Here is a 21,461-nt window from a genome sequence, read left to right on the forward strand (position 1 = left end):
TTAGAAGCCATAAGCTTATAAGGAGTTTTTGAACTTAAAAAACCAACAAGTAAATACCACAACTTTCCAGGTAAAACCCCCTTTTCTAAACACATTTTTAAAAAAGTGTGGCCATGTTGGTCACTCTGGATGACCTTCGTGTCCGCAAGCAGCTCCTTTCCTGTGAAGTGTGATATTTCAGGGCGGAATGTGGCCCTGTGTCCCTCTTTATTTCTTATCTAGGTAGAGTGGTTACATCTGATTATTTAACGAAGGCCTTTTTCTCCATTAAAAAATAAAACCAAACAAGATCATCTACCCAGAGGGAAAGCAAGAACCAGCCCTTTCCACAGCAGTTGGACTTTCTGATGTCCTAAGACAGCCCATGTTTAGACTGAATTTGCCACCAGGGGTTTGGGTTTAATTAGAGGGAGAGAAGACCTTCTTGGGGTTGTTCTCTGGAAGAGCGGGGAGAACCCTGCTTTGGTCTCATAGGAAACGGGGGCTAGAAGTGGTGCTCAGGGGAGATCGGATCTCAGCTCACTGATGCTGGGTACCAACAAGTACATGTCAGCTGATCCTGGCTCCCTGGAATTTGACAACTTTATCTTGGCCCCCAAACTATTCTTTCGAGTTCTTCCATTCCCTTCACTCCAGGAGGCGGCTGAAGGCAACTGAGCCCCGACCCCATTAAAAGCTATGCCCTTACCTATGAATATTATTTGACAATATGTTCTAATAATCTTATAATTCTTTGTACTCTAATTCAGCAATTTCACTTCCAGGATTTTAAGAAAGCAGTTAGAAACATGTGACATTTGTGAAAAACTATCATCTTTGAAGCTTTAGCTATAATAACAAAACAAGTTGAAATGAAGCAAACATTTAGTAATAAAGAATGAATCCAAGCAATAATATACTAAGAAACCTTGAAAAACCATGATGTAGAATATTTAACCAAAGAGGGAAATGCTCACAATATATTGAGGAGTGAAAGATGCAGGTCACAAAATAGTGCATCAGTGTTATCCTGATGCTGTTTATAGCACATGTGCATGTGTCACAACAGGTGATCGGGAAAAAGATCAGAAGAATGTATTCCGAAACGCCGATAGTGCCTATCCCTAGGGGGCTGACTGATCATATTTGTCCTCTTCACTGAGTTTTTATGTAATTTTTCAGTGAATATGTACTAATTTAATAACCAGAAAACACATTATAAATTATACAAGGGGTGCTAGGAAAATCATGTGCTAAATGGCTTACCTTGGTTCCTCTTAAGATTATGCTTGTGAACCCAGAGAACTGCTTTCAGGATCTTTGCAAGGAACCCATTTCCATTAAATGGTTTACCCCCCTGTCAGCCACTACCACTATGGATTTTATGTCATTTAGCAAAGGCAGACATTCATATCTGTGGCAAATAAATACCAAGTTTGTCCGTCCATCCATCCAACCAACCATCCGTCCATCCAGTATTTATCAAGTGTTTGTTATGTTCCAGGTATTGTGCCAAGAGCTGGTGACTCAAAGGTGCATGAGATGCAGGGTCCCTGTCCTTAGGGTAGAGGAGGAGGCCAGACAATAAACGAGATGATCACATGTTGTGATAAGGGCTAAAAAGTGATAGAAAATGATGGAGACTGCTTTTGTTTGTTTGTTTCTTTTCTTTTTTATTTTATTTTTTGTTATTTTTAAAGTTGCAGTATAGTTGATTTACAATGTTGTATTAGTTTCAGGTGTATAGCAAAGTGATTCATATAGATATATATATATATATATAATATATATATATATAACATATATATATATATTCTTTTCCAGATTCTTTTCCCTTTCAGATTATTACAAGATATTGAGCATAGTTTCCTGTGCTATACAGTAGGTAGTGATATCAAATCATATTTGTCTCTGTCTGGCTTACTTCACTTAGTATGATAATCTCTAGGTCCACCCTTGTTGCTGCAAACAACATTATTTCATTCTTTTTTATGGCTGAGTAATATTCCACTGTATCTATATCTATATATCTCACACTGTCTTTATCCATTCATCTGTCGATGGGCATTTAGGTTGCTTCCATATCTTGGTTATTGTAAATAGTGCTGCAATGAACATTGGGGTGCATGTATCTTTTTGAATTAAAGTTTTCTCCAGATATATGCCCAGGTGTGGGATCACTGGATCAACTCAGAGGAGGTTTCTCTGAAGAAATGTCTTTTAAGCTGAGCTAAGGGCAAGTGTCATTATGGAGAGTCAGGCAATGGGGGCAGCAAGTGCAAAGGACCCATCAAGTTTCTTGAACTGTCAGAGGCCAGAAGGACAGGAGTACAGTAAGCAGGAAGAAAAGTGCCTCGAGATGAGCTCAGGAAGTATTTTTTTTAAAAGCTCTTTATTGGAATATAATTGCTTTACACTGTTGTGCCAGTTTTTGCTGTACAACAAAGTGAATCAGCTGTATTTATACTTATATCCCTAGGTTCCCTTCCTCCCGCAACTCCCTCCCACCATCCCTATCCCACCCCTCTAAGTCCTCGCCTATCCTCGAGTTGATCTCCCTGTTTTATGCAGCAGCTTCCCACTCGCCATCTATTTTACATTTGGTAGTGTGTTTATGTCAATGTTACTCTCTCACTTCATCTCCCAGCTTCCCCTTCACCCCCCACCCCATGTCTTCAGGTCCGTTCTCTACATCTGCATCTTTATTCTTGCACTGTCACTGGGTTCATCAGTACCATTTTTTTAGATTCCGTATATATGAGTTAGCATACGGTATTTATTTTTCTCTTTCTGGCTTACTTCGCTCTGTATGAGAGGGTCTAGGTCCATCCACCTCACTGCAAATAACTCAATTTCATTCCTTTTTATGGCTGAGTAATATTTCAGGGAAGTATTAAGTCCTTGAAGTCCATAGTAAGGAGTTTGATTCTATTCTAAGAACAGACTAAGTATCTTTCTAAAATCACACAGCCAAGCTTGGTGGTGTCAGGACTGGAACCCAAGGTTTCTGACTCTGTGTACTCAGCACGATGCTGTGTCTTTGGCATCAGTGACAGGAGCCTTGGCTGGGCTGTGAGGGTCCAGGAGATTTGAGACATAGGAAGCAGTTTCAGACTAAGTGAGGGAGACAGAATGACAGCATGTGTTTTTATTGCCTACCCTAGAGAGTGCGTACAAGGAGATTATCTGCTTACTTTTGGACCTGATCAGACTTACTGAAAGAGCAGTAGATTGGGACTCAAGAAACTTAGGTTCTAGAACTCTTTCTGCCACCGTTTGGACCAAATATTCTTACCACAGTCCTTCAACATAAATATTTGTGTGTACACGTGTGTATCTCTCTATGTACACATATGTCTATAGTTAAATTTGTCCAGCTGTGCTCCGTAATTCATAGGATGATTGTGGAAGAAAGCATGGCATAGTAATTATTAAGAAACTTTGAAATTTTGCAAATGTTAGTCCATTTTTGATATCGTGGTGTCTCTGCTTATCTTGATGATGGTTTTTTAATGAAAAAAATTTCTAGTTAGATCATCAGGGACAAAAAAGAAATATGAGCTAAAGGTTGTGAAAAAGTCTAAGCTAGCAGAAAGGGGATTTAACTTTTTAAGACCAAGAAGAACATGATTTTTTTTCACTTTATTCTTTTACTGGGAAGCAGATGCAAGGCACACAGGGTGGGAAGCAGCCTGGAGACCCAGGACAGTGGGAGGCAGAGGCAGGGATGCTGTGTGGCCAGGCCTATGTGACATCACAGAGGTGGCAAGGAGGTGGACCTTCCACACCATGGTCACTAGTCTTTCCCAGGAAGATAAGTGGCCCCACTGTGACATTTGCTTCTTCTGTTGTGTGCCTGCAACTGCAGGGAAACAGACTGTCTCCTCCTGGAATGGCCTGGAAAGCCACAGTGACCCTTGTTACAGTATTGACAGATATCAGCAGGGCCTTCTACTGGGGGATCAGATATTGGGGGACTTGCGGAAGAAACAGCCTTTGTTTAGTTGGTCTAGGACTAGGTCAGCCGGAGTGACCTTCCGATGGCAGGTGATGTATATTGTGTTTCTGGAGTCACTAGCAAAATGGAACAATCCACTGTGAACTGGAAGGCATTTCTGTAAGCAGATGAAAGGAGGGCAGGGTTTTACTCTAATCTTTGCTGATGAAGAACGGGAGGAAGAACGGGAGGAAGAAGGCTCATTAGGAGGTGGAAGCCCAAGACTAAGAAAGGTTGTAAAGGAAAGGTCGGCCACCCCTTCCCTTGAGTTCAAGTCAGTATCCCAGATCATCACCTAGTGAGTACAAAAACTCTGCTCGTTGAGTGAAGATCCACTGCTGGAAATGAACGTGAGAGGGGAGCACGGAACAGAGAGAGGTAACAGGCAGATATCCTTTTCCTTGCCTAAGAAGCAGACTAAGGGGAATTCTGGAAATGTAGACAACTAAGTTTGTGTTATCCCTGACAAAATTCCAGAATGAATTATTAACCAGATGGTTTGTGAGCCTTTAGAAATGGAAGTAGCAACCTGGGAACCGATTCACAAGGAATGAGATAGTGTGGAAACCAACTACATTTCCTTTCTGATGCTTTTATAAGAGATTTATGATGGCAATGGTGATGGAGAGCTTCTTACACTATTCTAGCAGCTTCCCTACCCCCACCCCCAGTAGCAAAACAAAGGGTCTAGCTGCAAAGCCCAAAGTGCCCTGGCACAAACATCAAGTTGCTTTGAAATCAGGTGTTTTATTTAAGTCCATGTGAGTTTTGTGTTCTACAAATGTTATCATATGTTATCTAAATATTACACTACATTTTAATTTAAAAGTTAAAAATTACTTTTCCCTTCTTTTCTGAATCTTTGAGTGCAACTGACACTCCAGGAGCAAATGCCGTGTTGATCCTGTGGCTTTGTCTACCCCTTGGACGATGGCTCAGCTAAATGAATGTGTAGCTACATTACAGGCTCAGATTCAAGATGTATCTGAGGGACTTCCCTGGTGGTCCAGTGGTTTAAGAATCTGCCTTCCAATGCAGGGGATGCAGGTTTGGTCCCTGGATGGGGAGAATTAAGATTCCAATGCTGCGGGGTAACTAAGCCCGTGTGCCACAACTAGAGAGAAGCCTGTGCACTGCAATGAAGAGCCCGCGCGCCGCAATGAAAGATCCCGCATGCCACGAAGATCCCGCGTGCCACACCTAAGACCCAATGCAGCCAAATAAATAAACATTTTAAAAAATGTATTTGAGCAATGGGTCTACATCAGTGAGACGACCTACAACAACAATGACTGTAAATTCCCACACTGACATTTCAACAATAATACTACCTATGTCACTACCACCCAAAGCTATAGCAGGAACTGACTTTGTTGGACACTTCCTTGCACCAGATTCTGGACAGATCCGTTTGTAGACTTCATTTTGCTCCGTTCCCCCCAACACCTCTTTAAAACAGGTTCCTTATGATTAATAACTTTATTTTATAAACGTGGAAACCAAAGCTTAGAGCGTCTTGTCTTCAACAACATCAGATAGATGGTAAATATATGCTCAGGCGTTCAAATCTAGCTGGTCGGCTTTCAAGCCTCAGCTCTGCATGCTAATACTTCTCAGAAAATTGACTGAACAAATGCAGCACGGTGAAATCCTCAGGTCCTTGTGGCTCTGAGACTTTGAGTTCACCACCATCTTAGTTTAAGCTTAGGGGCTACAAAATGAACACAGTATTAGGTGCTGTGGCGGGGAAGGCTTGGATAATGGGAGGCCACAGCCCCAGTGACCAGCCAAACTGGGCTGGGAATATTTTAGCATGAGGACGGGGAGATTAAGTAGATGTGGTAGTTATCCTGCTCATTATTTCTAGCAAAGTGTGGAAGAAACCATTCCGACATTGATTTGAAAAAAGATGTTCTAGTTGGACATGATTTATAGTTTCTCAAGCAGTGACCTCTTGCCCTTTTCATCACCAATCCTGGTCTTCCCATGGGATCTGCCGTCTTCGTGGTGATGTTCCATCAGTATCTCAAGACTTGGCAGTACCGCTCTAGGCGATGGGACCCCTGGAATTCTCAACTTGGAACTGCCTTACTTTTGTGTTTGACTATGTAAATCCCTGGATCCCTTTGGGTTACGTTTCTTATGCCTCTATCTACTCTACCGGCTGAAATGAGATCATACATATGAAATTGTTAAAAAGTGTAAAACATCATGCATTACTGTTACTAATATTCTTGGAGCTAGTTGCAACAATGCCTAAAGCCAGGATTATTCTTGAGTAAATATCACACCTGTTGGGGGCAGTACCCTGCAATACCCTCCACGCTCTCCTCCCCTCTGGACCACATATTTTTAGACTTTCTGTAATGCTACACTGCTGTTTTTCATTTTAAATCCAGTCTGGTTTCTCTCCTTAAAGCAAGAGGACTTTTAAAGTGAGTGGCTGGTAGTATAACTGGCACATATATCGAATCTCCTTAGTCTGGGCTGTTAAGTAAGTTTAATTAATTTACTAAGTTAATGTTCCACTGCTAGCAACAGAGCCTCATTGCCATCAGCTGGGGAGAGGGAATTGAAAGCCTAAATGAGCTCATTTTTTCACAGTTGGAATTAGGGACCAGTTAGCCAGTTGTGTGGGTTATCCAATTTCTCCATCTGCCCTAGGGGGATTCAGGCAATTCACTCCCCCAACACCGAGTGTAAGAACAGGAAGAGGGAAAGGGAAAAGAAAAAAAAATTCCCAACATTTGCTTCCATTTTTGGAACGGGAAGTATTATCTGTGCATTGCCTGTTTGGTCAGGCTTGGAGAAGCTTTTGCTAATGTTCCTGATAGATCTGAAAAAGAGAAAGGCCTCAGTGAAAGATATTTACCATGTGCATTTTCATTGCAGGGTGTGCAGATAAAGGGAAAACAAATAAACAATAAAAGAATGGAAACAAAATTACAGAAATTTGCAAAATTTGACAAATGGTGGCCTGTAGTTGCCACAAGCTAATGGCTTGCAATGATTAATAAGAGTAAAAATAATTGCATTTCATTAAGATTGATGACACCCCATTTAACCTCCCCTCTCGTTTCAGCCCTAAAGTGGAAAGAGATGAAGTTCTCATCTATAATAGCTCCTGTACCATTACCATGGAAACTGAGGCAAAGATGGAGTGTGAGACGCCTAATCAGCCAATTACCGCCAAGATTACTGAGATACGGAAAAGCCGGGGCCAGAACACTCAGGTATAATCAAATCTTTTTTACAGACTGATTCAAACAGCTCAAATTAAATTTGTAATATTGTGTACATTAAAAAAACAATTTAGGCCAAATGGCAGCGATATATAATATTAAATGCTCTCAAACTTTGAGAAGCTGGTCTAATGCACAGCATCTGAATTCATAGTTAACTATGGTTAATCATATATTTTCTCAAAAATAAATGAGTGCTGCCTGGCTCTTTTAAGGCAAATTCTGAGCAGATAATCTCAGCATTTTGTCCTGCTTTCTGCGAGCATGTTTGAAAGAAGCTCTCTGTGGTTTATTTCTCCATGAAATAAATGGCCTACAATTTAACTGAGCCCTTCTGGAAGGTTTCCAAATCACTCAGCCATCTTCAGTTGGTGGGATGGCTGTGTCTGTTGGCCCCATCTCTGTGCTGTGCAGAGCAGAGAGGAAACTTCCACTTCTGAGGGGATGCCGTGGAAATCAGGGACTAAGAGGGAAAAGGTCTGTTGGGTCATCTGGTCCAGCCTCCCTCCCTCACCCATCCATTTTAAATCATCTTAGCCACCCCTCCAAGTGGGTCTTGTAAGAATGGGTCCTTAGAAGTTCTCTGTGAGAAAAACAAACAAACAAAAGTCCCCTGTGAGAGATTCCACAGCCTCCCAGGGAATTTTCGAACATTGATAGCAGAGGTGAGGGGCTTTTTGGAAATATATCAGATAATCTTTTACAACTCTCCAGGCTTCTCGTGGCACACAGATAAAAAATAATATTTATCGAGCACCTACTCCCTCAGGTGTCTTTCTCTTTATGAAAGCGATCCTCAGATCTTTCTCTTTTGTTTCTTTTATTGGAACAAATGTTTATTGAGCGCCTATTAAGTGCCACACACTATCTGAGATCCTCTCGTGAATGCCGCTCCCGTGAAGACTTTGTGGTCCCAAACTGTACTTCCTGGTTCGCGAGGCATGTTTCTCTATAACTTTTGGGCTGGTGCTGAAAATGCATACTATTACAAATATCGTGATTTTTCTGTCCTTTCTCAGCTCTTCCCTGTCTGCTTTCCCATCCCTCAGGGTCTCCCTGTCCATCCTATGACCGCCCAGCCTTCTCACGCCCCTTTCCGGAAACTTCAGGAGATTGCACAGGGTTGTTGCTTCTTCCTTCATTGTGTCCTGCCTCTCCAATTCACCTCTTCCTTTCAGTGTGTTGACAGCTTTAATTCTTTATCTGCAGCACTGTGGTCCCCGAATCGCAGCCTCCTCTTCCCACCCGTGCTACTTCTCAGCCATTGGCTGGCAGTGATGACTCAAAGGTTTACTGTAGTGAGCGAGGCTGCTGAATTAGTGTCAAATTGTAGAAAGAGAGCAGTGGGCTGAAGACTAGCCATGGGACACTGAGCAGTCTTTAAGCCTTTCTGGGCCTCAGTTTCCTCCTGGGGAATAAGCTGGGTTGTTGGGGTGCACAGCCGAGCAAATGCCGGTGACGGGGAGGGAGAGGCAGGTAGCATGGGGGTTAGGCATGGGCTTTGAGCTGGACTGCTGGGGCTGGAATACATCACTTGCTCCCTGCGGGGCCTTCAGGCAACTTAGCCCTTCTGTGCATCTGTTTTCTCATCTGTAAAGTGGGGATAATGATGGTACCCACCTAATAGGGTTGGTGTGAGGATTCTAGCATGTGAGCCACCATGAACTGCACCTCACACACAGTAAACGTCCGGTTTGCCATGCTCATTTGCTAGTCTCAGTGTGAGAAAATGATACAGGATCATTTCTCTGTTGTGCTTGCTGCTATGACCAGATCATTTCACTTATATTTCATTGGATTTGCCATCATCTCAAAGACTAATTTTGAGTTTTTTGGAGGCTTACATGTCTGTCATCTTTAAATACTTAACTTTCCCCCTTCCCCTTTGGTAACCATAAGTTTGTTTTCTATGTCTGTGACTCTGTTTCTATTTTGTAAATAAGGTCATTTGTATCATTTTAGATTCCACATATAGTGATATCATATAATATTTGACTGTTCTGTCTGACTTCACTTAGTATGATAATCTCTAGGTCCATCCATGTTGTTGCAAGTGGCATTATTTCATTCCTTTGTAGGTCTGAATAATATTCCACTGTATACATGTACCACATCTTCTTTATCCATTCATCTGTTGGTGGACGTTTAGGTTGCTTCCATGTCTTGGCTATTGTAAATAGTGCTGCTATGAACATTGCATGCATGCATCTTTTTGAATTAGAGTTTTTGTTTTTTCTGGATATATCTGGAGTGGGATTGCTGGATCATATGGCAACTCTATTTTTAGTTTTGCAAGGAACCTCCACACTGTTCTCATAGTGGCTGTACCAATTTTGATTCCCACCAACAGTGTAGGAGGTTTCCCTTTTCTCCACATCCTCTCCAGCTTTTATTATTTGTAGACTTTTTCATAATGGCCATTCTGACCAGGGTGAGGGGATTCCTCACGGTAGTTTTGATTTGTATTTCTCTAATAACTGGTGATGTTGAGCATCTTGTCCCCTCCCTTTCCGCCCTCCACTTGAACTTTTTGCTGAAGTGTTACCCCCCCGAATGAAGTCTACCCTTCCCACCCTATTTAAAGTTACAACCCAGCGCGGCTTACTCCATGTACCATACTTGCAATTTTCCTTAGTCTGCTCTGTTTTTTCCATAGTCCTCATCACCTGTGGATATTATGTAAGGTAATAATTTATCATGTTTCTTGTTTAGTGTCTAACTTTTCTTGGTAGAATGTGATCCCCAAGGAGGCAGAAATGTTTGCCTGCTTTGTTTACTGGTCTGTCCCAAGTGCCTAGAACAGAACCTGAATCAGTTGTACAAACGACCACGATAGAAATGCAGATAAAGGCAGTTAAAAGAAGCCTTCTCACATGTTGCTTCTCCAATGCCATCGGAAGATTCTGTCTGAAAGAAGACAAACACCCACTGGTGTACATACACCCATTTGCACACGAAGATGTTATTGTGTCATTAATAATGTTCTTCAACTTGTATTTTTTAAAAAACCTATTGACGCTCTAGGATATCAGTTCCTTGCAAAGAGGAACTTTGTTTGTCACCGCTGTTTCCCAAAGCTTAGAACTATGCCTAATATACAACAGATCCTGTTAAAAAGTCTTGAGTGGATGAAGGGGTTTATAAATGAATGACTGCATCAGGGGCGTCTTTCCATTTCAGCACAGGTACATTTTTCTCTTCTTTAGAATACATTGATTATACCTACGGTATATCACTGTGGTACATCAAAACAAGAGAAAAGATATTAAAAAGCAAAGAATCTAAAAGAGGGCTGGAAAATGCAATAAGGTGCCATTGACAGCCAGAGGTTTTGAGGGATTTCTGAAGGATAACGAGCGGACTGGGTTGGATGGATAGAGAAATCACAGCACAATAAACACAATGCAAAGCCAGTTTAGAGAAAACAGATAGAAAAAGTCAGCTATACTTTTCAGTGGAGCTCCAGGAGAAATTCCAAACTTGAGAGTCATGTAGGGCAGGTATCAGGGTAACTAATGAAAGGACTGCTTAGGGGAATTGCTAGGGCCATTTCCCCTCCTTTTCCCTCTTTTTCTCTGTCCCCATATACACGGAGGGGTGGCTCTGTGGCTTTCAAGATGAAGTTTTAAGAGTGGCTCACAGAGCAAAAAGGCTTGGAGACAGGAGATGGGTATGGTCCTTTGTGGGTATTAAAGTCTTTGTTAAACTTGGCCAAATCCAAGGCAACTCTGAAACTCCAGGACAGACTGGGGGAAAGAAGGAAGAAAAGGGCCGGGAAAGCAGTGTTTTCCTCATGTCTGCCTCCAAGGAATCCTTTACTTTCTCTCCACTCCTCCAGATGTTTCACCCAGCAATTTCGGTCGTGATAACTTGAAGAAGTTTCTCTGAACATCTGATCTGCCATATCAGTGGAAAAAGTAGTCGCAAACAGTGCTGTTAAAGTTATCTGGGAGGTGATTTTAAACCTAGAATCCTATACCCCATCAAGTACTATTTGGAACAGAAACAAAATAAAGATGTATATGCAACACAAAATTCAGAAAGTTTATCACCCTTGTGCACTCTCTGAAAAATGATGTGCTCTGGCAAACCATAAAGTGAATCCAAGAATGAAGATGATATGAGAAGCAAGAAGCAGTAATGAACAAAGAACCTGAAAATAGCAAAATCGGAGTAAAAATGGTTGAAAATATGACTGAAGCTTAACATAGTGAAGAATGGACTCTTAACCAAAGAGAGGCAGGAACCTCCTATTTCAAGTAGATATAATAAAAGGAGGACAAGAAAAAGAGGCATAAACCCCTTTTTTTGATAAAATGAGATTTTTGTAACACAAGCACCACAATATGTCAAGATGGAATGTACTTGTGTATGGGAGAATGCAGATGACTTCATGGGGAGGAGGAAAGTCAAAATTTAGTTCCCGCAAAGGGACATTTAGATAAAAAGCAAGACAGTTTGCTCCACTGGGCCCTAGAAGAGCTTTGAATTTAGAGAAATTTAGCTAACCAGGAAATGGTCATGAGGCAGGAAGGGGTTGTTTGAAATCTTCTGTAAAGAGTTGTTAGAGCCCAGGACATTACTACCAGTGGTTCCAATCAGGCATCTCTTTCTGAGGCATAATTTATGGACAGATCATATTAATTAGGCGCTTGCTATCGAGCACAGGGGAGGAGGGGATGGAGAATCTGAAAGATGATTGGAAGATCTGGTTACTCTTTGAAGAGAGGTCAACCTCCCACGACTCGTCCCCCCGCCCCCACCAAATTCTTTCCTTTGCTCCCAGCTCCAGCATCTTGGCAATTGAAATTCTATTTCCAGAAAGGCGACTAAAAGATACTTTTCTGGAGCGATTAAATCAGAGTAAAGACCGATGGACTTGGACATTTGGAAGCCTCATGACGTCCCACTTACGCAGATCGTCTACTTAGATTTTTAAATGTGAATGGACAGACTTCTGGTTTTGGTCATGAGACAGTGATGATTTTGGACTTACCCTCCTGCTGTACCCGACTGTGAAACTAGTTAGAATATATTTCAGGCTTTGGATAATAGCACACAAGACTGTGATCCTTGAGAGAAGGGAAACACACAAGGAGAGCAGCTTTCTATCTGGGGACACTATTCCAGACACAGCACAGGGAAAGAAACCTCAAGCAGAGAGAAGTAGTGTCTCTGGGGGGAGCCATTGGAAGCTGGAGCTCAGGGCTGCTTATGTAGGTAGGAGGTATGGATATGGAAGTGGAGGTAGGAAGAATAGGAAAATATTTAATGAGACAATGGCCAAAATTTTTCCAAATTCGATCAAAAATATAATCCCGTAGATCCAAAAAGCTTAATAAATCCAAATCAAAGGAAACATTAAGAGATCCATTATTGGAGTTTTCAATAATGTTGAGATAGTTCTAAGTTAATATTTAGAGTCAATGCAATTCCAATAAAACAACCCAACTTTTTTTTTTTTTTTGGTAGAAATTTGCAGGCTGATTAAAAATTTCTGTGGAAATATAATGAATAGCCAAATATACCTTCAAAAAGAAGAACAAACTTTGATGACTTACTCTGCCTAATTTCAAGTATACTATAAAGCTATGGTAGTCACTAGGAGTTCTAGGCAAGATCTTATTTGAAAGAAGGGTTCTGTTGCTAAAAGTGTGTTTGAAAACTCTTGCCGCGGTGTCATGGAAACCAGGGGAGGGGAGAGCCTGAAGGAAGGGGTGATGAGGCACATCAAAATCTTCTTAGTGATGCTTGAGGCTGCAAGACAATATTGATGGGGGAGGAAAACCTGATTTTGAGGCGTTAAGGAGTAAGTGACAGGTGAGTAAATGCAGGTACCTAGCAGTACAGATCACAAGTAGAAAGAGAAAGGAGGGATGCAGATAAGTATCGTGGGTGGGCAGCCGGCCCCTTCCTCGCACCCATACTCACTGCCTCACTATCATTGGTGCTAGGCATGGTTTCTTAGGTTAAAGGTGCTTTGATTCAAGCTGGGGTCTTCAAGGGCGTTACTTGATTTGACAAGACCAAGTCTCTGCAGGTCTTTCACTCTATTCAATTTTTTAGTGACTACAAAATAACTTTTATACACTCCTGATGTTTGGCTGGTTGAAGCATCACCATTTATTAATATTTATATTTTAAAATTCACTTCACTGCCTGGATTACTGTAAAAAAAAAAAAAAGCAAAACTCCACTGCTTAATTTAATCCCTACTTTCTGTTTAAGGAGATTCTCCTAGAAAATTGGTGCAATACAGTGATACAACAAATTTTACATTTTCTTTATATCGTGTATAGCTAGTTAGAGGCCAATTTGAAACTACTTTGTATTCCCTAATTGATTTTGTTTCTTCTGTTATTGAAATCCCCTTTTTCAATTTTTTTCTCTCATTTCCTTTCCTCTCCTTTGGTTTTTTCTTCTTTCCTTTTCTTTTTCTTTCTTTTCTCTCTTCTGTTTCCTTTCCCCTTTCCTTCCTCTCCCCTTACCTCCACCGCACCCTTCTTCCCCTCCCCTCTTTTCCTTTTTCTTCTTTTCCCTTCCTTCTTCCTTTTCTTCCCTTTAAACTACTTCTTTTACCCAGAGCTTATCTTCAGGGGTGTGTGCCTTTGGAGGGAGGTTGACCTGGTCATTAACCCTAAGTACTTAACATTTAAGTGCTAGTGACCTCCCAAGATTAATGGATATTTAACTGATTTTCCAGAATTGTTTCTTTTCTTTTCTTTTTTTTTAACTAAGAACTTAGAGCAGTTTTGCAGTTAGGTCGCTCTGTGGTCCCCTCCTCCAGTATCCAGTTCTCATCTGTTTTGAGCCCAAGGAAGCTTCACACTTCCCGACCCTTCTGAAGTGTGATGGGCCCTGTCACTTGCTTAGCACGGGGGTGGCAGCATTTCACGTCCAGGGCTCCACCCTCCAGCCCTCTCTTTTCCTTTGCCATGATGACTAAATGGCCCAGTGCACAGTGTCCATGTACAGAGGACAGCTGTTCCAGCCTGCAGAGTTGCCAACATTAGTAGTGGACTTTGTGTTGTGCCCCTGAGGCTCGGGGTTGTTTGTTAATGCACATACTCTAGCCAGTCCTAGCTATAGACTAATGACCCCATCTTTAACCTTTAGCCTGGTGGCTGACCCAGTGTATTCCACATGGTGCCTTTAATTTTTCACTGTAAGTCCACGTGGAATAATATCCTGGTTTATGTTCTTTGGTGGCAAGGATGACAAGCTAGGCGATGAGATGGGACCATTAGGTAGAACTTGTGGCCTGATGGGAGTTAGCGGGGTAAAGCCAGCTTCCTTCCAGACTCTGGATTCCCACTTTCCTCCCCTTTCATTGATGGTGTGCTCCCATTCTCATCCTTATGCCCTAAAGATCCTCTGTGGAATTTTCTAGTGCTGAGACATCAATCACCTTCTTTTGCAGTGTTGCTGCAAACTGTGGGAGTTTTTGAGGAGATGTGGCTCTTTCTGCTGTCTCTATCTGTGCTGAATCTCTGCTTATTTCCTACTAAGAATCATTCTGAAACATTATGTCTGAAGAAAATTTGTTCAAATGGAGCATATGTTTATATCTGCAGTCTATATCCATATACATAGTTCTATAGAATCTGTGTAGAGGTGTTTTTCCATACACTCATGTGCTTTCATTTCTTTCTTTAAATTTTACTTAAAAAATCTTATTATGAAGATTTCAATCACAAGGGAAAAAGAGCACAAGTCAAATGAACTTAAATAATAAAGTGCCTCACAGAGTGGCTCATGGAATGGGAAAGCTCAGTCAGGAGTCATAGGCATGGCCTGACCAAACAGTTCTGTGCTCACTCACGAGATGGATCTTTCCATGTCTCTGCCCCGCCTTCCATGGGGTCAGATTCAAGTTACGGCTGCCTTCTCTGTGGCCAGAGATGGTTGCCAGTAGTGCCCAGGGCTACTTGCTCCCTTATCTACATTGCCTGTGAATAAAAGTTTCTTTTGTGGGCAGAGGTTCAGAAGGAGGAAGCTTCCTACCTAGAAGCCCTCAACAAATATTTCTTCCTGACTTATTGGTCCAAACTGAGTTAGTTGGCCATACTGCCCTGTGGTCAGGGCTATAGGCTTTGCTGGCTGTTTTTGGCCAATTATTGCAGACCTTGAAACAGAGTGAATCCCACCCCCAACACCTGGGTGAGAATATGACAGCAGTGATACCTGGAAGGAAAATCTTGGCGGTATAGATGAAGGGATACTGGAGAATGAACATTGGAGGGTCAGCCAATGCTTGACCACAATGGCCTCACTTTTCTCTGTTTTTTTTGGCTGCACCTCACAGCATGTGGGATCTTAGTTCCCTGACCAGGGATTGAACCCACGCCCCCTGCCTTGGAAGCACGGAGTCTTAACCACTGGACCACCAGGGAAGTCCCAGCCCCTTTATGGCTCTAAACTAACGCCTTTTCCTCTGATTCTCTTCACTGATTCTCCTTCATGATAATCTAGGGCATTGCTGTTGCATGAAATTTTGACGGGGGTGAGAACAAGGCGCCAATAAGAAATTCGGCTAAGTGAAAAGGAAACAGAGTGTTTGGTCAACCTCCCTTAGAATTCTGTAGAGTGTTTTTTTTTTTTAACAAACAAACAAATAAACAAGCAAATGAGAAAGCGTCATGACTACATAAAACACACATACCTTCAGTAGCCTGCAGGACCTCAAAGCCAGTTATGTGTTTCTTTTGTGATGTGCATCTTCCTGATTCAAAATGATAGTAGTTGTTTTTATGAAGTCCCAGCTCCCAACGGGGATGGCTCATCATTCAGTTCTAACCTTCTAATAATAAAGAAAAGAGCAATCTAGGGAAAGAAATAGTCTGTTATAGTGTTTGTTTCTCACAGTGGGTCTTCCCGATATTAATTAACCCCCTCAGTGTCCCTGTGTAATGAATACCTATATATACATGGGGTGGAGTAGACAGAGTCAACTGACCAAGGCCCCTCTGTGAATTAATATCAAAAGCAAGGACCTGGACTTTTGGGCTCACGGCTCCAGTACCAGTCACCTGAAAGCATTGCCATTTAACTTCTTTTCCTTCCCAGAGGGGAAAAGTATGCATGGCCAAGCAGAAGCAAATGTATTTTGTTCTGTTTCTGCTTGGCACCAATGAGTATGCATTTGAAGGACACCACATGATGACTTTACTAAGACATTGAACTAATATAGCAGTATGGCCAGCAGAGAGGGCAAGGTACTCCTGCATTGGGAAAATGAGATTATCGTCCTAAATCCTTCTCAAATATCATTTACAGATCACTCTCAGGGTGCCAGCCACTTTTTTTTTTTTTTTTTGGCTGGGATCTTAATTCTCCGACCAGGGATCAAACGTGTGCCCCTTGCCGTGGAAGTGTGGAGTCTTAACCACTGGACGACCAGGGAAGTCCCAGGGTGCCAGCCACTGTATCAGTCCCCGTACAGGATTGTTGGATGATTGTCTTGAAAGATGACAAAAAACTTTGAAACTATGAAGGGCTTGGATAAAATAATTCGGTCAGGACTTCCTAGGTGGCACAGTGATGAAGAGTCCGCCTGCCAATGCAGGGGACACGGGTTCGAGCCCTGCCCTGGGAAGATTCCACATGCCACGGAGTAACTAAGCCTGTGCACCACAACTATCGAGCCTGTGCTCTAGAGTCCGTGAGCCACAACTACTGAGCCCATGTGCTGCAACTATTGAAGCTCACACACCTAGGGCCTGTGCTCCACAACAAGAGAAGCCACTGCAATGAGGAGCCTGCGCACTGCAATGAAGAGTAGCCCCCGCTCGCAGCAACTAGAGAAAACCCGTGTGCATCAACGAAGACCCAATGCAGCCAATAAATAAATAAAATAAATAAATTAATTAAAAAAAATAATTCGGTCAACTTTGAAAGGGTTGGGTTATTTCCACGGATGAATAAGATGCAACCCCTACCTTGTGGAATGTCCTCTTTAATTGGGGAGCTATAAAAACCCCAATAACTGTACTGTAAACAAAAAGTAATAAATGTGATAATAAAGGTATTCGTATTTTACTGTGGAAAATCAGTGAAGGCCAAGAAATCTTCTGGATGGAAAAGTCATCATCTACAAATTCCCTGGAGGGTGTGTCATTTTATCTGGGCCTAAATTTATGAGGATTTGAAGGATAGGGAGAGATAAGGAGAAAAGGTGAAGAGATGAGTGTAACAGAATCCCAGGGGTGGGAAAACATGGTTTTTATATGTCATTGTATTTGGCTGGAGTATAAAGTTTGAAAGGAAGTAATGGGGAAGGGAGTCACTGGAAACAAAGTTTGGGAAACATGAGCCCTCTTGAGTGTCAAACTAAGGAGTGAGGATTTAATCCAGGAGGAAATGTAGGACCGCTGGAGACTTTGTAAATTTCATAGCTGCCACTTTGTTTCATGAAATATCCCTTAGAGCTCACATCAGAGTCAGAACTGCTGGCTGAAGTGTGGCCCGGTGCCAGGTTGGTCCTGACATGCGTAGCTCCTGTTCTCCTGGAGCTCAGATGCAAGTGGATGTAAGGCAGTGCTGAGGCAGGAGCCCAGGAAACAAGGCATCAGAAAGCTGCAGCTGAGAGAGGGTTGAGGATGGATGTCCTGGAGGTAATATGGAGAGACACCCCCACGTCTCGCTGAGGGACAGGAAAGCATGGTCCTCTGTGTTCTGGATTCCTTTGAGTTACAGAGAGGCAGCGTGGGACAGTGGTCAGTCTGATAGCAGATGACCTGGGTCCTACCTCCCAGCTTGGGTATCACCTACCTGTGTGATTCTGGGCAAGTCCTCAGGAGAACCTCAGTTTCCTCATCTGTGCTGAGCAATGGGACCAGGTCAGCATTTTCCAATGTGGGTTCTGTGGACAATTAGTAATGAAGAATGGCCTGTTAGAAAACAGGGTCTGTGGTCAAATAAGTTTGGGAAGCACTGCAGACTCATTTCCATATGGGGCGTCATGGAGCCCACATTAAAGGGAAGGTAGTTTCACTCTGTTGAACTCAGCTTTTCCCAAACTTCTCTGCTCACAAGAATCATCTTTTGGTTGTATGCAACACCCATTGGCCACCTGTGGAACATTTTGGGAAATTTTGGACTAGGTCATTTTAAGGAAAGGTCCCATCTTCACATTCTCTGATCCTGTGTTACCTCTGAAGGTTTCTTCTCAGTCTAGGATTTTATAAATCCAAACGAAGTTTTCTCCTCCAGTCTGGTTGAGGGAATTTTCCTACCTATATTATGGGATTGACTATCACCTCCAATCAACTTTCTCTCAGAGTTGAGGCAAGGAGTTCTTTAAAAGTGTTTTTAAAAGTGCTTTGAGATCCTTAAGGAAGGAGATCCCTGGTGGAGTCGTCATATGACTTCATTAGAAACCTTGTATGCTAAGCAGCCTTCCACTTCACCTTCTAGTTTGGAATCATCATATTTCTAACGTACTCTATTAACCAGGAAAGAGCTGAGGGATTATTTTTTTCTTCTCTTTTTTTACATCTGTATATAATGTAATTTAACCTAGCAAAAAAGACACTGATTGTCCCACAGGACTTAATTAACTCCCAGCTTCATGGTGAGCCGCAGAAATAATAAGAAAAGGAAAAGTTCGGGTGTTCCATACCTGTCCACTTCCACCTCTGGTGCATAATGAGATGTCAGGAGTGGTGACACTCATGAGATGTGTAAAACATGCTGATTGCAGGAGGCAGCGAGCTGCCGGCCTGGCTCCTGGGAACTCTGGCCAGGCTGGAGGAACCACGGACCCAGGGACAGTATTTTTCTTCAGATGACAATTTCCAGCATCCTCCCCACCCACCGCCCTGCCACACAAGCGGCTGGTTTTGTTAACCTTTAACTCTGCCTTCTGCACCCTGGTCGGATGTTATGACAATTGTCACGGGGCAGATGCCGTGTTTATTAAGCTGCCTGTAGCAAATCCGGACGGGTAGTGCAGAATTCTACCAGCCAGCCCTCAGGGGAGCCCATTAAGAAATTGCAGGGCTAATAAAAATCATGCTGGATGAAATTGCAATCCTCTGGTGCCACTCTATGATGGGTCGAATCTGGTTTTAAATTTTAATGGGGGCAGAGACTGAAGGTTTGAACTGGGATCCTTGTCCCAGCAGCCCTGAAAGTGGTGCCTTCTTAACCCAGAGCTAGAACTGTGCAGGGAGAGGACAGGCTTGCTTCTCTCTTTGTGCGAGGCTTCTGCACATTGGAGATAGGAATTCATTAATGTTTCTTACATGTTAACAATGGAAAAAGCTCCTGGAAAAAAGCCTCACTCTGCTATGTGGCATGAAATCTAGGCTACAGTTCAGGTCCTCTAGCCTCACAATGATTGAAGCCTTCAGCACCCAGGCCTGAGCGGGCCTTGAAAATGCATGGGAACAATTTCCAGTTCCTCGTCTCGGTAAAATTGTTCTAAAACTTTCCTGTACTGGTAGTTTCTCAGAAAGGAGATTATGTAGTTCTCTTGGAGAGCCATTCCAGCATTTAAACTCCTCTTTACCCTGGACCCCATCCAATCCAGGGGCCACGGCCTCAGAAGATGATTCTTCATTCCTTTGCTGAATCCCTTCTGCTCACAGAATTCATCACTTCATCTGGATAAATTGATGGTTTTCAAACATTAAAATGAAACAACCAAGTATATAATTGCTGTTTTGGGAAGACTGAGGAAAATGGAAGGAAAAACATAATAGAGTATTTCAGTAGTAGGTATGATACCGTCTAGGGAAGCATATTCTGTATTTTCCTGGAAAGAAACACTAGTATTACTAAGGGAAGGAGGTAACATTGACTGAATACTGACTTCTGGTCTGGGACTGAGTAAAGCCTTTTACTGGAGCTACCTGTTCAAGCCTCAGAATAGAGCTCTCACATGATTACCATTATCATCTCCATTTTTTTTTTTTTTTTTTTTGGCTGCACTGTGCAGCATGTGGGATCTTAGTTTCCCGACCAGGGATCGAACCCATGCCCTCTGAATTGACAGCACAGAGTCTTAACCACTGGACCACCAGGGAAGTCCCTATCATCTCTAATTTACAGATCTGTAAAAGCTCAGAGAAGTTCAGTAGTTTGCTTCAGAACCCACAGCAGGTAATGGGTAGAGCAGGGACTCAAAGACAGAATTCCAGAGCCTCTACTATTACTAAAATAATAATTTTAATAATAATAGAATAGTCACTTAGAAATATTACTAATTTAATAATTTTTTTTTGTAAAAAATCTTGCAAAAAAGAAGAAAGGAAACCTGTTCTCTTTTATAAACAGTTCCCAAATAAATATGTGAAGCCACAATATAAATTTGCGGAAGTAGATCTCTGGGTAGCAGAGAAAGTATAAGTATGTGAAAATTAACCTCCCGAGCTTCAGCTTCAGCTAGGAGCGTGGTCTAGTTCTGCCCCCTCACCCACAACAGCTTCTTCAGCCCTTGCCTTCTTGTGGGCATTTTCCTACCACTTGTGTTCTGGATCCTTCCAGTGAGAATTTCTGCTTCCTCTGCACTTCTGCTCTGACAGTGATTTCAGTGGATGTACCTATGTGTGGATGTGTGCTCCTTTATGCTGCTGGGGTAGTGATGTGCAGTGTGTGGCTTGATATTTATATTTTATAACTACTATAGGAATAAAGGTTTATTGAATGAATACATGAGTGTACATCATTAAAGCTGATAGTCACCAGATGGAAATTGAGTCTCAAAACTTTCATTGTGAAACTTTTAGAAACTGTTATTGAGACTGGAGACACTGGGAAAGACAGAAGCATCACACTCTTACCAAAGAAATAAGTTATACAAAGGGTGATTTACTCAGAAAAGCCTTCCATTTACAGAGGAAGGCATTTGGTCTCCACAACAAGAATAGTTTGGCCATTTGCCAACTGGGTTTTCCTTAGGGTTGCAGAAATAGAGATCTGCTTGACAGGTGAATTTCATGATATCTTTCTGAACTGTTTTATTAAGTCTTGATAATGTGAGCAATGTTTAGTAGAAATTACTAATTTTTGCAGTATAGACAGAACCTTGTAATTTCCTTTGCTGTATTATATTAGTGAAGTAATTGGAGACTAGATCCATAGTTCTAGAATATTCAGCTTAATTTTCCTTTTTTAAATTTTGTGGAAAATGAGGCAATGTGCCTTGTAAGGTTAGGGATGAGAGGTGCTCTTGTGGGAGACACACAAGGGTCATAATTTTTAGGCATGTGCCAATATCATTTTGCCACATAATTCCAGCT

The 21,461-nt window shown here is 42.1% G+C and overlaps 1 protein-coding gene across 1 annotated transcript in view; it reads left to right on the forward strand.

The window, feature by feature from the left end:
• The window catches only part of PKHD1 (PKHD1 ciliary IPT domain containing fibrocystin/polyductin), a 443,114-nt gene that overhangs the window by 67,697 nt on the left and 353,956 nt on the right, over positions 1 to 21,461 (forward strand). Inside the window, exon 34 of the mRNA XM_057700365.1 lies at positions 7,059 to 7,209. Within this exon, the coding sequence (XP_057556348.1) occupies positions 7,059 to 7,209 (151 nt within the window). The remainder of the gene's footprint in view (positions 1 to 7,058; positions 7,210 to 21,461) is intronic.

This window comes from Hippopotamus amphibius, chromosome 11 (assembly GCF_030028045.1).
Source record: "Hippopotamus amphibius kiboko isolate mHipAmp2 chromosome 11, mHipAmp2.hap2, whole genome shotgun sequence".
Taxonomy (NCBI): domain Eukaryota; kingdom Metazoa; phylum Chordata; class Mammalia; order Artiodactyla; family Hippopotamidae; genus Hippopotamus; species Hippopotamus amphibius.